The sequence below is a fragment of the Gossypium hirsutum genome, chromosome A11 (genome assembly GCF_007990345.1).
Source record: "Gossypium hirsutum isolate 1008001.06 chromosome A11, Gossypium_hirsutum_v2.1, whole genome shotgun sequence".
Lineage (NCBI taxonomy): Eukaryota > Viridiplantae > Streptophyta > Magnoliopsida > Malvales > Malvaceae > Gossypium > Gossypium hirsutum.
In genome coordinates this window covers 306,279-324,261 of record NC_053434.1, presented here as the reverse complement: position 1 = coordinate 324,261, position 17,983 = coordinate 306,279, and the positions used below count along the sequence as shown (strand labels likewise).

The 17,983-nt window shown below is 30.0% G+C and overlaps 4 protein-coding genes and 1 long non-coding RNA gene across 7 annotated transcripts; 2 read left to right on the top strand and 3 right to left on the bottom strand.

The window, feature by feature from the left end:
• Positions 1–707: 707 nt before the first annotated feature.
• Positions 708–3,002, bottom strand: LOC107923296 (ras-related protein RABA6b). Its single transcript, XM_016853501.2, has 2 exons — positions 2,580–3,002; positions 708–1,269 (listed from the first exon to the last, which is right to left on the bottom strand). Exons 1-2 carry the CDS (start codon positions 2,795–2,797, stop codon positions 834–836), a joined length of 654 nt encoding a protein of 217 aa, XP_016708990.1. The 5' UTR covers positions 2,798–3,002; the 3' UTR covers positions 708–833.
• A 5,259-nt stretch (positions 3,003–8,261) lies between these two features.
• On the top strand, positions 8,262–8,747 carry LOC107923760 (uncharacterized). The gene has a single exon (XM_016853924.2). The coding sequence runs from the start codon at positions 8,262–8,264 to the stop codon at positions 8,745–8,747; it is 486 nt and encodes a 161-aa protein (XP_016709413.1).
• A 981-nt stretch (positions 8,748–9,728) lies between these two features.
• LOC107923127 (probable calcium-binding protein CML27) lies at positions 9,729–10,541 on the bottom strand. The gene has a single exon (XM_016853339.2). The coding sequence runs from the start codon at positions 10,359–10,361 to the stop codon at positions 9,921–9,923; it is 441 nt and encodes a 146-aa protein (XP_016708828.1). The 5' UTR covers positions 10,362–10,541; the 3' UTR covers positions 9,729–9,920.
• Positions 10,542–11,462: 921 nt separating this feature from the next.
• On the top strand, positions 11,463–12,902 carry LOC107922702 (uncharacterized). 3 transcript variants are annotated; one of them, XR_001691411.2, is made up of 3 exons: positions 11,513–11,858; positions 12,387–12,481; positions 12,617–12,902. It is a non-coding gene; the product is annotated as an uncharacterized lncRNA (long non-coding RNA). The 3 variants fall into 3 exon arrangements; XR_001691410.2 differs by having other exon boundaries at positions 11,513–11,958; XR_001691409.2 differs by having other exon boundaries at positions 11,463–12,481.
• A 2,735-nt stretch (positions 12,903–15,637) lies between these two features.
• On the bottom strand, positions 15,638–17,065 carry LOC107924672 (thaumatin-like protein). Its single transcript, XM_016855225.2, has 2 exons — positions 16,654–17,065; positions 15,638–16,572 (listed from the first exon to the last, which is right to left on the bottom strand). Exons 1-2 carry the CDS (start codon positions 16,718–16,720, stop codon positions 15,902–15,904), a joined length of 738 nt encoding a protein of 245 aa, XP_016710714.1. The 5' UTR covers positions 16,721–17,065; the 3' UTR covers positions 15,638–15,901.
• Positions 17,066–17,983: the final 918 nt, after the last annotated feature.

Sequence of the window (17,983 nt, the reverse complement as noted above, 5' to 3'; positions counted from 1 at the left end):
GAATCTTTGTATCACATGTATGCATATTTATATGTGATACAAAAAAAGCAAGGGTGAGTTTGGATAGGCGGTGCGTTTAGTTGCGGTTAGTGTAAAAACAGTGGTAGCGGTGAGATTAAATACTGTAGTGATACTGTAGCGTGAGATAAAAAGTAAGATAAACGCACCGCACCATAGTCAATCGCCCATTCAAACGAAGCCCAAATTACTACAATATTGTGATTTTATTGATGGAATCACATTCTGTTCTAATGGATACGAGTATTAAAAGCAGAACATGAATTTGCAATTCGCTGTATGCATACAGTGTCTCTGATCCGTTTAATTTCTTGGATAGATTTCTGAAAATTGGTTTGATCTAAAATTTAGTTTATTATTTAAATTTAATTCTAAAAATATAGAATTTTCCATATAAATTTTTTTACTATATTTAAGTAATAAAAAAAATGGTAAATTTGGTTTTCGTATCCAAGCTTGGACACGGTATTGTTTTACGGCATGTAAAAGATATATTTATTGGATTATGTTAAAATTTAGACATGATGGTGTTAGGTTTAACTCTGAATATGTGTGAATTTTTATTCATTTTATATAAAAATGTGTCGTAACAATAGAATTCAGAGCAATTGAGTTAGAATATGATTGATTGATGAGTAATATTAATTTAACTAAGTTTTTAAATAATAATAAATATAATTCAATTTGAATAAATTGAAATTGCAGCAGCCAAATTTTAAAAGGAAAAAAAAAACACAGAGACAAGCGGGATGCATGAAAGGGCATCAGAATTGCATGAAAATTTACACTAAAAGTTGTGCAGGGAAAAAAGGCAGTCACCTGTAACAACAATTATTTGAGTGTTTAGTAGCAGTGACTTCATCAATGGTGATGATTTCTTTTCCAGCCCCAACAACATTTGATTCTTTCATATTAACATCTAAACATTTTTGACTCATTGTGGTTTCATGAATTTTGTTGATCATTCTTAAAAACGCTTCTTCCACGTTCAAATTTCGTAAAGCAGATGTTTCCATGAAAAATAAACCTTCCATCTCTGCTATTTTCTTTCCTTCTTCTTCGCTTACTTGCCTGGACTCACTCAAATCAGATTTGTTCCCAACAAGCACAATCACCATTTCCAAATTTCCAAATCCTCGTAGCTCATGCATCCATTTCTTCACGTTTTGGAACGTTGTTCTTCGGGTTATATCGTACACTAACAATGCCCCCAATGCTCCCCTATAGTATGAACTTGTAATTGCTCTAAACCTACATCCATGTACATTTTGCATTCTTTAAGTACATAAACAAGTGTGAAGGAATATAGATTATTTTGCTGTAAAAATATGCTGGAAGTCTCAGACAAAGTAAGAAAATTGTTTTAGGGATAGAGAATTATTAGAGGGTCTAAGTGCATGAGCCACTAGGGCTAGAAGGAAAAGGCCATAGTTTGCTCTCTTTACCTTTGTCCCAGGTAGCCTTTATATTAGGAGTTTATATTTTGTCTCTTTTATTTAAAAAAATGAGAAAATTAGTCTATCTACATTACATCAAAAAGCAAATGAGTTTTTTTTTGTTAAAAATTTTATTTCATCGCTACTATTAAAAATGGTTTCGAAATGAGATATATGTGACACACCTTGTGTATTGTGTAACTATTTAATTATTTCATTAGCCACGCCAGTTTTAAAACAATAAAAATGGATGAATATTTTACCCAAAAAGATTAAAATCAATTACAACTTAGCATTCTTTAGATATAATATTATTTTTTATCTAAATTTGAGTTTGGATAGTAATACTCAAAATTAATATTAATAATAAATGAATTTGGATTTTAAAACAATTGTATAAAATTATATTTAAATATTACAAAAATTACGGATACCGGAAAATCAAGGACGCTTGGATGCAAGCAAGGAGCATTTTTCTACCTCGTTCACTTTTAATGTTCATAAACTGAATAAAGTGCAGTGAGATCAGGCTGAAGCTCCTATCAATCTCCTCTGTCACTGGGACTCGCAACAATTCTGAAAACAAACTTCAAAGCTGACACCCTTATTTGTACTTAGCCTAACCTTAATGGGGATTTTGTTTTAATTAATTATCTTAATAATCCAAACTGATTAAACATTATTATTTACACAATTGATTAAAGATAAAATGTCTCCTTTGTATTCAGCAGTTCATCAGCAAGAAGCGTGTTCTTGTAATTTCCCTGAGTTAACTCACAACTACTCATATATATATATATGGGAACATGCAAGTAGCTTGAAAATGTAGCTTCTAAAGGGAAAGTAGTTAACTGAGTCACTGAGTTTAGACACAGTGGTCTCGCTTTAGCTGAATTTTAGAGAGTTGAATCAGTCAGTATCGATTCATCTCCTTAAACAAACAAAGAGGACATTTTTTCAAACAATACTTGATCAAGTTGCCGGGTCAAATAATTCATTCGTTCGTTCAAAATTTGGTTTATCAGTCAAATTAAGCATGATTGAAGGATGATCATCTCATATCTTACGGATACGAAGAACGAGGAGCGAAAAAAGAAGATTATAAGTTGGAATTGTGAAAATTACCTTTCTTGGCTGGCTGTATCCCATATTTGAGCTTTAATAACTTTGTCGCCAATCTTAACATTCCGATAAGCAAATTCAACGCCTATAGTAGGCTTGGAATCCAATCGGAATTCATCTTTAGCAAACCTTGAGAGGAGATTCGATTTTCCAACTGCAGAATCACCGATCAACACTGCCTTAAACAGGTAATCACACTCTTCGTCATATGAATCTGCCATACATACATATATACGTATAGTACTCCACAAATACTAGCTTTTAAAACTATTCAGGATAAGAAAAAAAGTTGAAAAGAAAGCCAAAACAAACAAAATGGAGGAGTTGAAGAATTGAAGAAACCAATTTAGATGCGTCTTTAAAACACGAATATATATACACATATGATTCCAATTTCCAAATCAATGACTTCTTTTTGCTATTTGCTTTTGAGGGTATGGTATGGTATTGTTTGCATGTGAAACCATTCGAATTTAACTGTTAGTTACAGATACAGGTACATACCTAATGTGCGTGTCAATATTTTTTTAGGGGCGAATTTAGGAATTTTTTGAGAGTTGGAATTGAATTATAATACTTTGAGAATCAAATATTCTTTTTAGTTGGGGATCGAAATTGAATTATAAAATTTTAAGATGTCCAAATATTATTTTTAATATTTATTAATTTTTTGTTTCAGCATTTTCAAAGGTACTAAATATAATTTTTACATTTTGAGGGGGCCAAAGTATAATTTTTACCATGTATTAATTTAAATTTTTCATTACTCATAAAGGAACTAAATTGTATGATTTTCAATTCTAGGGGGCCAAAGCCTCTACCTAGCCCTTAGAATCGCCCCTGATTTAATCATTTATTACTTTTGAAAGGATTAAAATAATCTCTCTTTTTTTTTCATTTTTTGTGAGTTAAAAGTATAAATTTAATTATATTTATTTATAAACTTATTATTTATGAGAGGATTGAAAGGTAAATTTTTCATTTTGGGTTCGCCACTGCGGATACATATATTTCCAAAAAAAAAATGAAGATTCGAAACAATATGATGTTTCTTTAGTCTTTGCTAGCATCTACTAAGGAAGTGGTTTTTTGTGAAAAAATTTATGTATTAAAGATATTTATTAGAAGTTAATTTAAAAAATATATAATATTTATATTAAATGATAAAATTAAAAGAATTTTTATTGATTGATAAAAATATAAAGTACATTTTTTTTAACTGAGTTGATGTTCAAATGACACATAATATCAAGACTTAAATATAAATATAATTATCAATAAGTGTTGTATGTAATGATAAGACATATTACATTCTCAATGTGAGACACAGGCTCAAAACTTAGAGACGGCATTGTTAAGAAAAATAACCACGAATCTTAAATATGTATTGTTAAATAAACGCGAAGAAAACCAAAAATATAATTATAGATTATTTGTTTATTAATCCTATATGCTTTTTGGTGACATCATGCGGTTGTTGAATTATACTAAAGAAATGATGGTTAATCATCATATAAATAGTTAATTAATACTCCTTTTACAAAAATTAATCTGAGTTATTACTTTTTAGAATCTTTTTTTTCTTGAAAATCTATTTATTAAATTAACTATTTAATTACCTTCAAAATAAATAAATAATTTTATTTTACATTAATGGGAATTGATACAATCTATGACCCTTAATTTTAATTCCTTCTAAATTAATAAATAAGAGAATTTTAAAAAATAAAACTCAAAGGTTAAAATTTATATAATGTTAAAATTGGTTCTAATCAAGTCCTTGTTCTTTATTGTGTTTCAAACTAAAAGAATAAAGTGAATTTGGAATCAAAAATGATTTTCAAATTAAATTTTAGACCCAACCCTTAAAATGTAAAATTATCAAAATACTCTCATCTTTTTCATCCCTACAAATTCAAGTTTAATAGATTATCATATCATATTTATTTTACAACAAAATGAATCCATACCAACCATATATATATATATATATATATATATTAAGTTTTAACTTAACATTTAGCAATGAGCATGTAATTTGGTAAAAAAAATTAATTTTCTCTAATTTTGTTCATTAAATTTAACATATAATTTATAGTAATTGCTTAAAAGTAATTAAATTTCATATTTCATGTCAGTGGCGAAGCCGAGGGTGGTAGGCCCCCTGGTTCCCTCTAAAATGAAACTTGTTTCATTTAGGTCCCTTTATAATTTATAAAATCTTAAACTAGTAATGGTAAAATTGCACTTTGCTACCTCTAAAGATAAAATTTTGATTTAATCATTTAAAAATTATAAAGACATAGGCTATTAAAATGGTAAAATTTTATTTTTATCATCGTAAAAATATATAATTAAATTTCTATTCCTTGTTTTATATATTAGTATATTAAATTATTTAATTAGCATTTAAGTTAACTTATTTTTTACTTTCAACATCGTGTCTAAAATAAACATTTTTAACTTACCACAACATTTTTTGACAACACCGAAAAACACTTCAAATTAATAAAATCATACTTTTTTATACTAACAACAACTTTGAAAAACTAACCCTAAGTCAGTTTATTTATCTATATGCCCTTGCAAGTCTTTTATTTTTATTTTTAATATTATTGAATGAGAAGGAAAGCATGCAACAATAAAAGTAATTTAAGAGTTTTTAATATGATTCTATTTTCATGCAAATCAAATTCAACTCAACCGAGTTAAATCATAAGGTGCCAACTCAAACCTACTAATTTGTGTTGAAAATTAGAGTGATTACTTTAAACAAAATGGACCATCAATTATGAAAAAAGCATCAAAAAACAAAACAGCAAATTAATTCAACTTCATGTCTGCGACATGTTAAGCATTCAATGATTATTTGAAGTGTGAACCTCAACTTTTATTCTCTATTTCCTTTTTAAAGCTCAACTTCAAAATGATTTTGAATTTTTATTTTATCCTTACCAACTCTTATATTCAAACATAAAAACCGATGAAAATTTTATTCAATTTCAACAAATCGATTTTTTTTAAAATTTTTTAAGTTAATCCATTTTTTTAATCAAGTCGAAAAAATAATTTTATTTTACAAGTTTGAATTGAGTTGAATTTTACAACTTTTTTAAATCAAATATTTTGAATAAATCGAATAACAAATTGATAGAAATATCCATTGAGTCATTGATAGTTTTTAAAATGTGCAAATTGATCCTTTAAAAAATTACAAATATTCAAAACATTTGTAAAATATTTTTTGAAATTTTTATAAAAATATATAATGATAAATTTATTGACAATTTTTAAATATGTATAAATGTTAAACTATATAAATTTTTTAAAAATTCCTAAAAGATAAATTTGACGCATTAAACAAAATAAATTATCATATTAATTATTATTTTTAAAATAAATTTCAACTATATAAAGTATTTATGTTCATTAACTTGAAATTTAATCATATTGTAAACAATATTTCAATATGGCTAGTTTATTATTATTATTATTTAACTGGAACAAATTTGTTTGACTATGTTCGACTTGAATTTTTACTCAATTCCAAAAATTTTAATTAAGTTAAAGATGATAAAATAAAACTCATCAATATACAATTAACTCAATATTTTCACTCAATTTGATGGATTGAAAAATAGAAAGAAAATGAAAAGAATGTTGGTCCAAAAAAATTTCTCATTTTGGTGTAAAATAAATAATGAAAGTGAGTAGAAAGTATTTAAATGGATAATATGATGTTTAAGTAAGTCATTTTAATTAGGGATTGGATTCCTTGTTTTAGTGACAATTATTCTTTTTCTCTGTAATCTTTACATTCCAATTTTATGTTTTCATTAAGAACATGTATATATCCATAAGATAATCCAATTTAACCATGCATTTATGAGTGATATTATTATTCATCGGAACACCAAGTTTGCCTTAATTAAATTATTTCTTCTATTTTTAAATTCTGATCTGATGTTTAAGAGAATTTGAGCAGATATATGAAGTCAAAAATGTATAGGTTTGGCACAAATATTAATCCAATATATATTTTAGAGAAGCTGTGGATAAAAGAAAATAAAAATAAAAATTAAGTTTCGATTCTCAAAAGTTTATCTGTTAAAATTAAATTTTAAAATTTTAAAAGGGTTTAAAGTACAATTTTATTTGTGTATATGTTTGTTATTTTAGAATTTTAAAAGAATTAAATTGAAAAAATTTTCATCTTGTGTATTTTTACCACTAAATAAATTTATAATTTTAAAAAATTCAAGGGACTAAAATAATAATTTACCATTTTAGAGGTGTGTAGAACCATTGTCTTGCTTTTGGTGTTGTCCCTGCCGGGGTCAATTCTGGCTTGATTATATATTTATTTAATATTAGATTATGACTTACAATGTAATTGAAAAATAAAATTATGTAATAAATATATTTATAAAAAATAGATATAATTAATAAATTAGGTTTTAGTTGAAATGGTAAAATATAAATATTGAAAATAAAGTATTGAGTTTAAATCTTATTTTATATTTTTCTAAAGAAAATGATGAAAAAAAACCTCTAAAAACAATACAATTTAGTTTATAAAATAAAGACATTTTCTTGAAGTGATTAATATATAGTATAGATTTATATATTAATACACATATATTGTAACAATTATATATCCGACGCTTATAATTTTTTTCCATTGATATGTAAAATTATTACAATAAATGGGAATCACAAGGATGTATCAAATATGAATATTCCAAAAAAAGGTATGGCAGGAAGAAACACAAACGTCACGGGTACAAGTATTTACCAGAAGGAAAGCACAGGTCCGTTGAATCCAATCCTCATAATTTGTTCTTCCCACTTAACCTATACCATCTCACTTCTCATTAATTCATACAAATCAAACGAGCGATCCCAAACTTGAGCAAACCAGTCACTACTGACCCCAGAGAACAAAAGTCCTCTACGACTTGTAAGGCCACTTATTATTCTAAAAAACTCCTTATGACGGAAAGGGAAAGAAACTAGCGAAGGAGCCCTTTATCTAAACAGGAGCAACAACCATCCAACATGTCCTAAAGAGCCATCGGAGGCTCGACCAAACACCAACGTCGTGAGAGGGAGCCAGCAAGGACAAAGAAACCACGAGGTAGGAGATGGGGAAAAAACAATAGAGAGGAAAGGGAGAAGGAAAAAAAAAAGACTTCTTTCGTTTTTTACTTTTATTTTATTTTTTAATTTAAAAACATATAAATCTATTACAATCTTAAGCATATTATAATAATTTGTATAAATCCAATTAGTTTTAAAATTATTCTTTAATTTTTATATTTTGAGCTTACATAGAGTAAATTGCACCAACACTTACTCAACTTTAGGGTACCTAATAAAATAGTCACTTAAGTTTCATTTCAGTCATCTAACTTTTGAAAAATAATAAAACAATTACTAACGTTTAAAAAAATGACAAAACAGTCATTGACTAACAGCTTCCGTTATTGTCTTAACAAAACTGCTGATGTGACAAGTTAACTAGCTGACGTGGCCAGTTAACCTGCCACGTTGGAAGAAAAAAAGAAAAAGAAAAAGAAGCAGCAGCAACAGAAGAAGAAGAGACTGTTGAAGAGAAACTTCTTCTTCTTCTTCACTCAACTTCAACAATATTTTCTTTTTCGTCTTATTGTGAGCAACAAAGCCATGGGGAATTGCTTAGTTGTTGAAGAGAAAGTTATAAGAATTATGGAGCCTGATGGCAAAATCCTTGAATATCAAGCCCCCGTCAAAGTTGAACAAGTGTTATCAAACTTCTCCGGTCATGCACTGTCGGATTCATTTTCAGGCTTCCACCATCTTCAACCTGATGCAAAGCTGATTTCAGGGCAGTTGTATTACCTTATACCTCTTCCATCACCATCCAAAAAGGGTAAGAAAAAGAAAGCGAGGTTTTCAAATCCAGAAGTGAATGATGACCAAGTAAGGAGTCCCAATGTTGTCAGAATTAAGTTGATAATTAGTAAGCAAGAACTGCAAGAGCTGCTTCAAAATGGAGGAGTTTCAGCTCAGGACATTGCATCTCACAACATACAAAGTAAACAAACCACAAATGGAATCATCGCACCTGATGTTGATGATGATAGCTGCAGAGGGTCGAAGCCTATATTGGTAGAAAATATTGGTAGCTAGGATTATCTTACACAAAGAGTAGAAATAATTAAGTATACCAAAACAATATTGCTTGTCACCACAAGATACGATGATGTCTCCTTAATGAAAATGAATTAGTAGATAAACTGGTGTTGAATTCATCATCATCTTCTTCTTCTTCTCTGTTGAAGGGCTTTTTTTGGGGTTTTTTTTTCAATTTTTTCATCCAATGTGGTCATGGCAGCTAGTTAACTTGTCACATCAGCAGTTCTGTTAAGATAGTAACGGAAACTGTTAGTCAGTGACTGTTTTGTCACTTTTTTATAACGTTAGTGACTGTTTTGTTATTTTTCAAAAGTTAGGTGACTGAAATGAACCCTAGGTGACTATTTTATCAAGTACCCTAAAGTTGAGTGACTGTTGGTGTAATTTACCCTACATAATAATATTTTATTATTAATAATTTTGGTTTATTGATCAATTCAATTAATTCTCAAATTTTGAATTAAAATAACGGTCAACTAAAATTAAAAAAAAATCCTTAACCAATCCTTGACTGAATTTGATTTGGTTGATTAAAACAGGATTATGTACAACCTTAATATTCTGTCGTATTAAAGAGGATTACCAACGCAAATGTGTTATCATATGACTATTAAAATAGAGCAATGTAATGAACATCGTCAGATGATGCAAGACTTAAATTTTTACGCATCATAGATGCAATGGGGATTGTTGGAGGCTTTCACGTAACCCTCAAAGCGAATTGTTCGTGTGATGGTTAAGATGTAATTATTAACAATTGATAAGCTGATAAATCTCATTTTGATGTAGTGCTTACTACCAATTTCTCTGTCTTCTATTCAGCGAGAATGATATTTGTAATGATAGTTTTAATCGTAATATGTATGGTGTGCTATGAAATTTTTTATTTGAAAAATCAGATTAATATAAATAAATTAACTTTTGAATATCTTAAAAGAAATTATAATCAAAAGATGCAAAAATGCAATCCGGTCATTGCTACCAATCCAATTTAAAATTTCATTCCATGGAGCTCAGAATCCATCAAGTACAGCAAATTCCATATAGTTATTGTCAATATTCGTAATTAATACTCCAAACAACCTATATAACAATACCTTTGATTCATTCACGTCGGTTAAATCAACAAATAACTGTCCAAAAAACTTGCAATCCTACGGCTTCGATTCATTCCTCATTACCCGGCTTCGAATCACTCATCATCTTCCGAAACTCCTCGAAATTAATATGCCCATCATGATCCGCATCAACAGTAGCGACCATCTTAACAGCTTTCTCAACTGAACACGTCATCCCCAACCGATTCAAAACCAGATGCAACTCTTCCGCCGAGATCAAGCCGTTCTTATCCTGATCATACAATTCGAAGGCCTCACGAAGCTCCGTTTCAGCGTTGCCGGTGTCGAAAGAGGAACTACAGAGGTTGATGAACTCGGAAAGGTTGATGAATCCGTCTTTGTCGATGTCGAGTTCTTCCATGACACGTTTGATTTCCTCCTCAGGGGAGGAGCAACCCAACGCTTTCAAAACCTCGTCGAGCTCCGATACAGAGATCTTGCCGTCCTTGTTTTTGTCGAATTGGTTGAAAACTTTCTGGATTGGATCCATGGTTGGTTACTGCTGGACATGATTTAATATTTTTTGGTTTTGGCGAACGATTAAAAGAAGTAGAGAGGATTGAGTGACTAATTTTAGTTTCCACTATGAATGGTGGGAGCGAAATAAGAGGGGTGGGATTAGGCATTTTATTTTAGGATCCTGGAGGAAAACAGGGAAAATAGAGCCTTGCCATATTCTACTCTTTCAAATTTTAGAATATATTCTCTATATTTTTATTTTTAAAAATTTAGTTTATTTACATTTTAAATTTTAGAATTTAAATTTAATTATTAATATTGTTATTTTTATTAAATTTATTGATATAATATTTTAAAATAAAAAATATTTGATAGCAATATAGTTGAAAATGAAATTTTAATAAATCTGAGTTAAATAAAATAATATTAATAATGCTAGGAGTTTGATTTAAATTTTAAAATATAAAAAATTAAAATTTTAAAATTAAAAATATGAAAATTAAATTTTAAATTTTGAAAGAGTAGATGGAGGTATGTCACATTTTAACCTATTCTATTCCTTTTCTATCCTTGCAATGCTCTTATATTTGACCTCTTTCGATGAGTGCACTGCTTCCCATTATTTTATTATTTTATTTGTATTTATTTACTTAGATTTGTGGATTTAAATTATTCGATATTTAAGAAAGTAAAACTCTTAATTTTACATAAATGAGATTTTAGTAGTGCTGTCAAAGGTTAAGTCATGCATTGATGAATTGGTAGATTTTTGTTTTTGATATTAAATTTATTTTTTATTTAGTTTCGAATATATTTTTATTAATTTTATTTGGATAAGTTGAAACATGTTAATTGGACATGTTAGGCGGAATTGTTGGATAAAAAAATTAATATATTTTCTCTTGTTTTTCATTCTTCTCTTTTTCTAAATCAATTATGAGTTAGAGATTTTATTGTGCTAAATCTCGGGGTTTCGCATTAATTGGTGGATTATGAAGGGTAAAGTTAACAAATGGTCTCAACAGTTGATTAGCCTTTTAAAGTAAAAGATTTCATTACCTCTGCGTAGGTTGGTAAGGATAAAATGGGCGCCAACACTGAGAAAAGGGATTGAATTAGATAGACTAAATAAAGAATTGATTAAGATATTGTTGAAAATGGAAATAATCAGGCAGGTTAGAATTTAAGTGATAGGGATTCTGGGAAAGCAATATCCTCTTTGTATATCTTATGTCCAAGAATATTTTGTAAAGCGAGATGTAATTTGGCTTATGATATTGTTTTCCCCTTCTTTTACATACGTGTCTGTATCATGGCATATACAGTTGTTTCTGCTTTCATTTTTGGTTTGATATTACATGTTACTTCACTGTCATCATATATAGCTCAAATCTGTTTGCTAGACTTTAGATTTTGGCCCTATAGGATGTTCCATAATTTCTAATTTCTAACAAATGGTTGTCCTTGTTATTTAGATATTTTATTAAAAACAATCATCACATGCCGAACCATTTTGCTGGGTTTTCAGGTAATTTCTAGTAAAGGTGAAAACGGTGTCCTCCAGAATATGAACCAAACAACAGCCACAATGAAGCTTCCAGATGAAGCACCAAACTTTAATTTTCTTTGTTAGATATTTTATAGCTTTAGCAAGCTTAAATTATACAGGAAATTCTTTGATGGATTCGATGTGATCTGTTTTTTGTTTCATCTTGTTTTTTTTTTAATTTATATGAAAAGCATTCAAGTATATCAGCTTTAGTTTTTGCTTTAGTTTTTGAGGTATAGAGGTAAACATTGAAACATCAAGAGTTAGTGTAAGTTTTATCCTCCCAAAGTTAAGAGAGGGGACTGCTGATGGAGTTTCCTGCTTTAAAAACATGTGTTGCATGCTTTAACTGGCCCCTCCAAGTGCAAAATTATCAATTTTTGTTAGTGTTATAGGCTGAAGGATAAGAGACCAAGAATGTATTTGATAATATTGAATTGCAAGTTGATGCGAATCATAATTAAATTTATGTATCATTGCTATAAATGTAAATTGTTTGACATGCAGAGATGCTCTTGATGCTTTGGGATTGGTTCGGCACTGCTGTAGGAGAATGCTTATGACTCATGTTGACCTCATTGAGAAGCTTCTGAACTACAACAGTAAGCTGTCTTTCTTTCTTGCCTTCATTCTGTTTGGACTTCCTCTGTATCTCATGCTTCTGTTCATCTTAGTGCTGGCTTTGTTTAGAATTGCCTTCTCTACTTACTGCCTTATTTTTATTTTTTTTGTGGTAGCATTGGAGAAGTCGGAGACCAGTTGAGGAAACATGTAGAATCTAAGGGTTTGTTGCAGTTTGTGTGAGTGCCTGTCAATGATTCTCAGTTTTGTTTAAGTGGGGCCGTGTTTGAATCCAGAAGAAGGGAAGGAAAGGACTTAAATAGTACTAGTCTAGTTTGTTTTCTTTAGCTCTATGATGGATCGCTGTATGTACGAAATTAGTGGGATTTGAAATGCTGAAAGTGATTGGAATGCTTTGCTGTTTGCTGGGATAATTGTATGATCAAAGACTAACTTTTGTTAGTTGCATTGCTACAGATGTGTTAGTAAGTGTAGGATGCATGGGAACCTTAACCGAGCATTTTAAAATCAATAATGACATGACCTTCTGGTAGCTTACAAGCTAAGTGAGGGAAGTGGGAATGAAGCAAAAGACACCATTTAATTATATCCTTTCCTTATGCTTCTCTCGACTTTCATTTTCATATGCTTATCAAATATAAGTATTATATTAATCAAATTATTTTCATATGCTTATCAAATATAAGTATGCTATTGACAAATCATTTATTGAATATAACCAAATCATTTTCATATGCTTATCAAATATAGCATCTAGTTTAATTAATTCACTTTAAATTGTAAATGCTATTGACAAATTTTTAGTATTTATATTTAGTATATAAATATTATCCCTTTTTAAAACTTTAATCTAAATATATGTAATATTTTAATTCGTTAGGTTTATGTTTTCTGTGTTATGTTAGTATATAATATAAGTTATATATTCAAATACATTTTAAAATAAAATAATACAAATGTGTTAAAAGCATTAATTAAAAATAAAAAATAATTTTTATAATAATACAATCGTGTCAATATTTAATTACAAATATTTAATTTTTATATTTTTATATTTAAATATAGTTTATATGTTATAATTAAATTTTATAAATAATTAATATTAATTACTTAGAAATATTTAAAATTAATATTATATATTAAAATATTAACAATAAGTTATAATGAATTATTTTTTTTATATTTTTACTAAAATATCATAATATTAACTAATTTGAACATTATTTAAATAAATATTTATTATTTTATAATCTCATGTCTAAAATGGACATTTTATTCTTCAAAAGTATTCTTTGACAGCAATGCCAAACATTTAAATTTCTCAAAAACACTTCTCAAAAATACTTCTCAAAAGCAATGAAGAACTGGCCCTAAATCAATTAAATTTGAGCTAAAATATCAACTAAATAAATTTTTAACATTAAGCAAGTGTTGTGGTAAAAAAATTCCAAAGCGAGGAAAAAGTTATGGGTTCTTATTAGCACAGTTTCCCAAACAGCTAACTGGCGCTCTAAAAGAAAAAAGGGGTTAGCTGTCAACAACTCTCTGACACACACTGTCATCACGTTTTTCAGTTTATAGAAGCTCGTGAATTTCAATTTACCAAAACAACCCCATCATTCAACTTACCATTTTTCTTCAATATAATTTATGAACAATCAAAATTTGGAGATTTTCAATTATACTTCAGTTTCACCCAACACACTTTAAATATTATGCTTTCAATAAACTCTTCTCTTCCAAGCATTTCTATGAATTCAATAGACAGATGGAAAATAAAAATCTATGATGATAATAAGATCCCACATATATAGAACCAAAAGAGAGAGCTTGACACAACTTTTATTCATTATACATTTTCCCCATCCAAAAATCTACCTAATGAATTTTCTAAAAGTTAAAAATGATTAAAAGAAGCAATTTTTAAGATATTCAACATTCACATTCAAAATTTTTTTTTTAATTTTTTGAGTGTTAGTTATGAGTATCTTAAATATTCAAAATGAAGTTAGTAGGATGTTGAGTCTCATTTGTTAAAATTGAATTTTTTTATTAAAAAAATATTTATCTCATTTGAATTGAGATTTGAGGTTAGAGATGGAACGAGTGCAACAAAGATTCATCAATCGACTACAAAAGCCTTATTACCCCACTTTCATTCTAAGCTGTAAATTGCAATGGATTCCACCGCCACCCAAATGTATTTAGAAAAAATATATTAAAACATACCAACTTTTTGTTAAATTAGTAAAATAAAAATAATTGAAAATTATATAGTGTTTTTTATTTTATTATATAAAAATCAATCTCAAAATAATAATATTTTACAACATTATACAATTAAATACAAGCTGAATGTGACCTTACCCAACCCATAACATACATAGTAGATACTACATTATTAAAATTTGATGAAATCATGAAGAGCTATCTCAGATGCCATAGATACCTTTTTTTTTTGTCAATATATTCAAAGATCTTAACTGCAGCTCACGTGGTCAAGGACCCATGGCCCCCACTGGCCAGTGGCCAACACCACCGCCACCCACACAGATATTCTCTTATTAGCAGATCTAATAAGAAAAAAGCTAACAAAAATTCGCCATATATAATAAAATGTTTCTAATTAATAAGTCCCACTACTACATAGAAAGCAACATATAGTATACGAAGATATTAGACAGTAAGTAATATACGTAGTAGATATAGCATTTAACTTTGATGATAGTTATTACTAAGTGCTCCTTTTGATTGAGGCAGTGAGGCAGTGAGTCACGTTTGAAAGAAAAAGATGGTGCCAAATTCATTGCATTTGTGTTTGGTTGGGGGTATCAGTGCAGTGAGGTTGCTTTTCAACCACACTGATCAGCTGATTTTCAGCTGGAGCAAATAGCAACAGTTAGAGGCTTTCAGTGCAGTTGACATTATAACAGACCAAAATAGCCTTCCATTATCCTTACTGTGAATTACACGTTTATCTGTTTTATTATTATTCTTTTTCAACATAATAACCTTTTTAGTCCTCCAACTTTAGAAGAAAATTTATTTGAGTATTTTAATTTATAGTTTTTGTCAAATCATCATTCTAAAATAGATAAAAAAATTAGCATTTGTTAATTTTATTTGACAGAAACATGAAGAAATTATATTGTAGATAAATTTTTAAGCAATAAACGTGAACCAATAGTTCTTGCAGATTTTTCATTCTATTATATATCAATTCTAATCTGATGTCCTTAATAGTTATTTTTCATTCTCATCTCACCGTTACAGCTGCGTTTAAATTCAAACACACACTCCACTATTGTTTCTAATCTCACCGCTACAGTAACTAATTTCACCGCCACCGCTATTTTTAACCTCACCAGAGGTGAACACACCGCCTATCCAAATTAGCACGCCCATCCAAACTAACCCTAAATATATATAAAATAACAATTCTAGCGACGATGGGGGCAAAAAGTGACCAAATAATTGCCGCGGGTGCAAGTAGCAATGCTGGTTGGATCATCGTATGCATAGGAATATGCTTTGGGACAAGCTGCCTTGAAAATCTTCGAATACGCTGTTGGCTTGCATGACTGGGGGTTCCCGAAGGTCCCAGTGCAGCAATACCTCGGCGAGTTGAAAGCAAAGCAAGCACTTTTACAAGCTACCACTCGCTTGTTATCCTTCGATCTCACTTGTAAACCAAGTGGGCACATTAAGTTCAAGTCACTCACACACCCAGCGTAGCTACATTTGCCTGAGCCTTTGAATGGGGTTATTGACATTGCTATGTTGTAGCCATCCACCAAGCTCACATCGTAGAAATCCTGGTCCTGGCCGAGGGTGATTTCGGCTAGCGTAGCAGGCGGGGCACCGCCGAGGCCGTTACAGAAGAGGGAACCGCCGCAGTCACCAGTAGCGCAACGGCCGAGTCCGGATGCGTCGAAGGAGCAGCCGTGACGACCCCAGAAACGACCGGACCAGAGGGGAGGGAGACGCATGGAGTAGGCCTTGTTGGGTCGAAGTTTAAAGCCACCGCGAGCTAAAAGTGGCTTCCCAGCGCTGGGTTGGATACCTGGCCACACTGGATGAGGGCACTTGTTGTAGAGTGTTATTGTTGTTGCTGTTGAAAACAAAAAGAAGCAAATGTTATAAAAGACCGTACATATAACCAAGTTAAAAACTTCCAAGTGGAAGAGAGTACCAGAAACGTAGGAGAAAAGAAGCGTGAAGAGTGTGAAAGTTAGCAGAGATCTCAGCATTGTCGCCATGGCTGAAACCTTGGGTACCAAGAAGCATGTAAGAGGAGAAAAAGGAAAGGAAAGGACTGCCTGGATTATATCACTAAGCTTCTAACCATGGTAGGCTTTTTATAGATAGAAAAGAAACCAGAGTCAGGGTTTGGTTACTGTATGATTTTTCTTAGGTTTTTTTTAGTGAAATGTGAGTAAAGCCTGCTGGAATTTGGACCTCCCCTACTGTAAATGGGACTTCAATGAGTTGCATATTGAACAATAAAAAAAAGGTGGGGACAGCACTCAGTAGTACTGTAAACCCCTTTTCAACGGTTCTAATTTGTTGCTTTGAAGGCTTTAACAGCTCAAGTAAGAAAAAAAGAAGCTCACCTTTACAAAGTCTTCTGTTCTCTTTAGTAGAAGGTATAATCGATCTGAATCAAAATTTGAAGTTTTACATAAAGAAAGAAACGATTACAAGCTAAAGGAGATCAACATCACATTCACAAGCCCAAGCCCGAACTCTTAGAGCGGGGAAAGCAGTTAAATACCTCAGTCCTATTGCTCAATGAATGAAAAAATTGGGTGTTTGGCACACCCAACCATCAAGGGCAACTCCATATTGAGGGAAAATTACCCAAATAATATGAAAAAATAATGTTTTTTTAAAATGATATGAATGCAAAATTAGTATGTTTTCTACAGTAAAAAAATAATCAGAATTGTGGATGTCTATTTGGGCCTTGATTTTGGGGTAAATTTTGATACATTGATGAGTCAAATCCGTGTCAAGCCTCCCCTAACATGGATTATCAGTTATAATTTTTATATTTTAAGAAAATTTTAAAATTAATTTAATTTGGTAATATTATTAAACTTTTGGGTGAAAACTAAGGAATTATTAAAATTTAATAGTTTAACAATTTTTTATGTAATTTATTAGCATTCATATTATTTTAGTAATTTTCCGAGATCTTCTATTAGCTAATGTGATTATTTTTATATATCTGGAATTTAGTCATTTACTAAAAAAATTGTTAAATTATTAAATTTTAATAATTCCTGACGTTTTAATTTTCACCTAAAAGTTTAATAATATTACTGAATTAAATTAACATTTAAAAATTTAAAATTGATGATCCATGTGAAGGCGTGGCTTAGGGGGAGGCCTAAGTCGGCACCAATAATTTTCCCAAATATTGATGTGGAGACCCTCGACACCATGGCGTTGAAAACTTTTCTGAACCTAAAACAACATATGCAGTGGGAGGCCATATCAAGTGACAAAGTAAAAAAGGA

What these genes read in the sequence shown, in the direction of transcription:
- LOC107923296 (XM_016853501.2), bottom strand. Translation starts at nt 2,797, where the DNA reads ATGGCAGATTCATATGACGAAGAGTGTGATTACCTGTTTAAGGCAGTG. An exon ending in GATACAGCCAGCCAAGAAAG is followed by an intron (nt 1,270 to 2,579) that starts GTAATTTTCACA and finishes ACATGGATGTAG; the next exon opens with GTTTAGAGCAATTACAAGTT.
- LOC107924672 (XM_016855225.2), bottom strand. Translation starts at nt 16,720, where the DNA reads ATGGCGACAATGCTGAGATCTCTGCTAACTTTCACACTCTTCACGCTT. An exon ending in TCTTTTCTCCTACGTTTCTG is followed by an intron (nt 16,573 to 16,653) that starts GTACTCTCTTCC and finishes TGTTTTCAACAG; the next exon opens with CAACAACAATAACACTCTAC.
- LOC107923127 (XM_016853339.2), bottom strand. Translation starts at nt 10,361, where the DNA reads ATGGATCCAATCCAGAAAGTTTTCAACCAATTCGACAAAAACAAGGAC.
- LOC107923760 (XM_016853924.2), top strand. Translation starts at nt 8,262, where the DNA reads ATGGGGAATTGCTTAGTTGTTGAAGAGAAAGTTATAAGAATTATGGAG.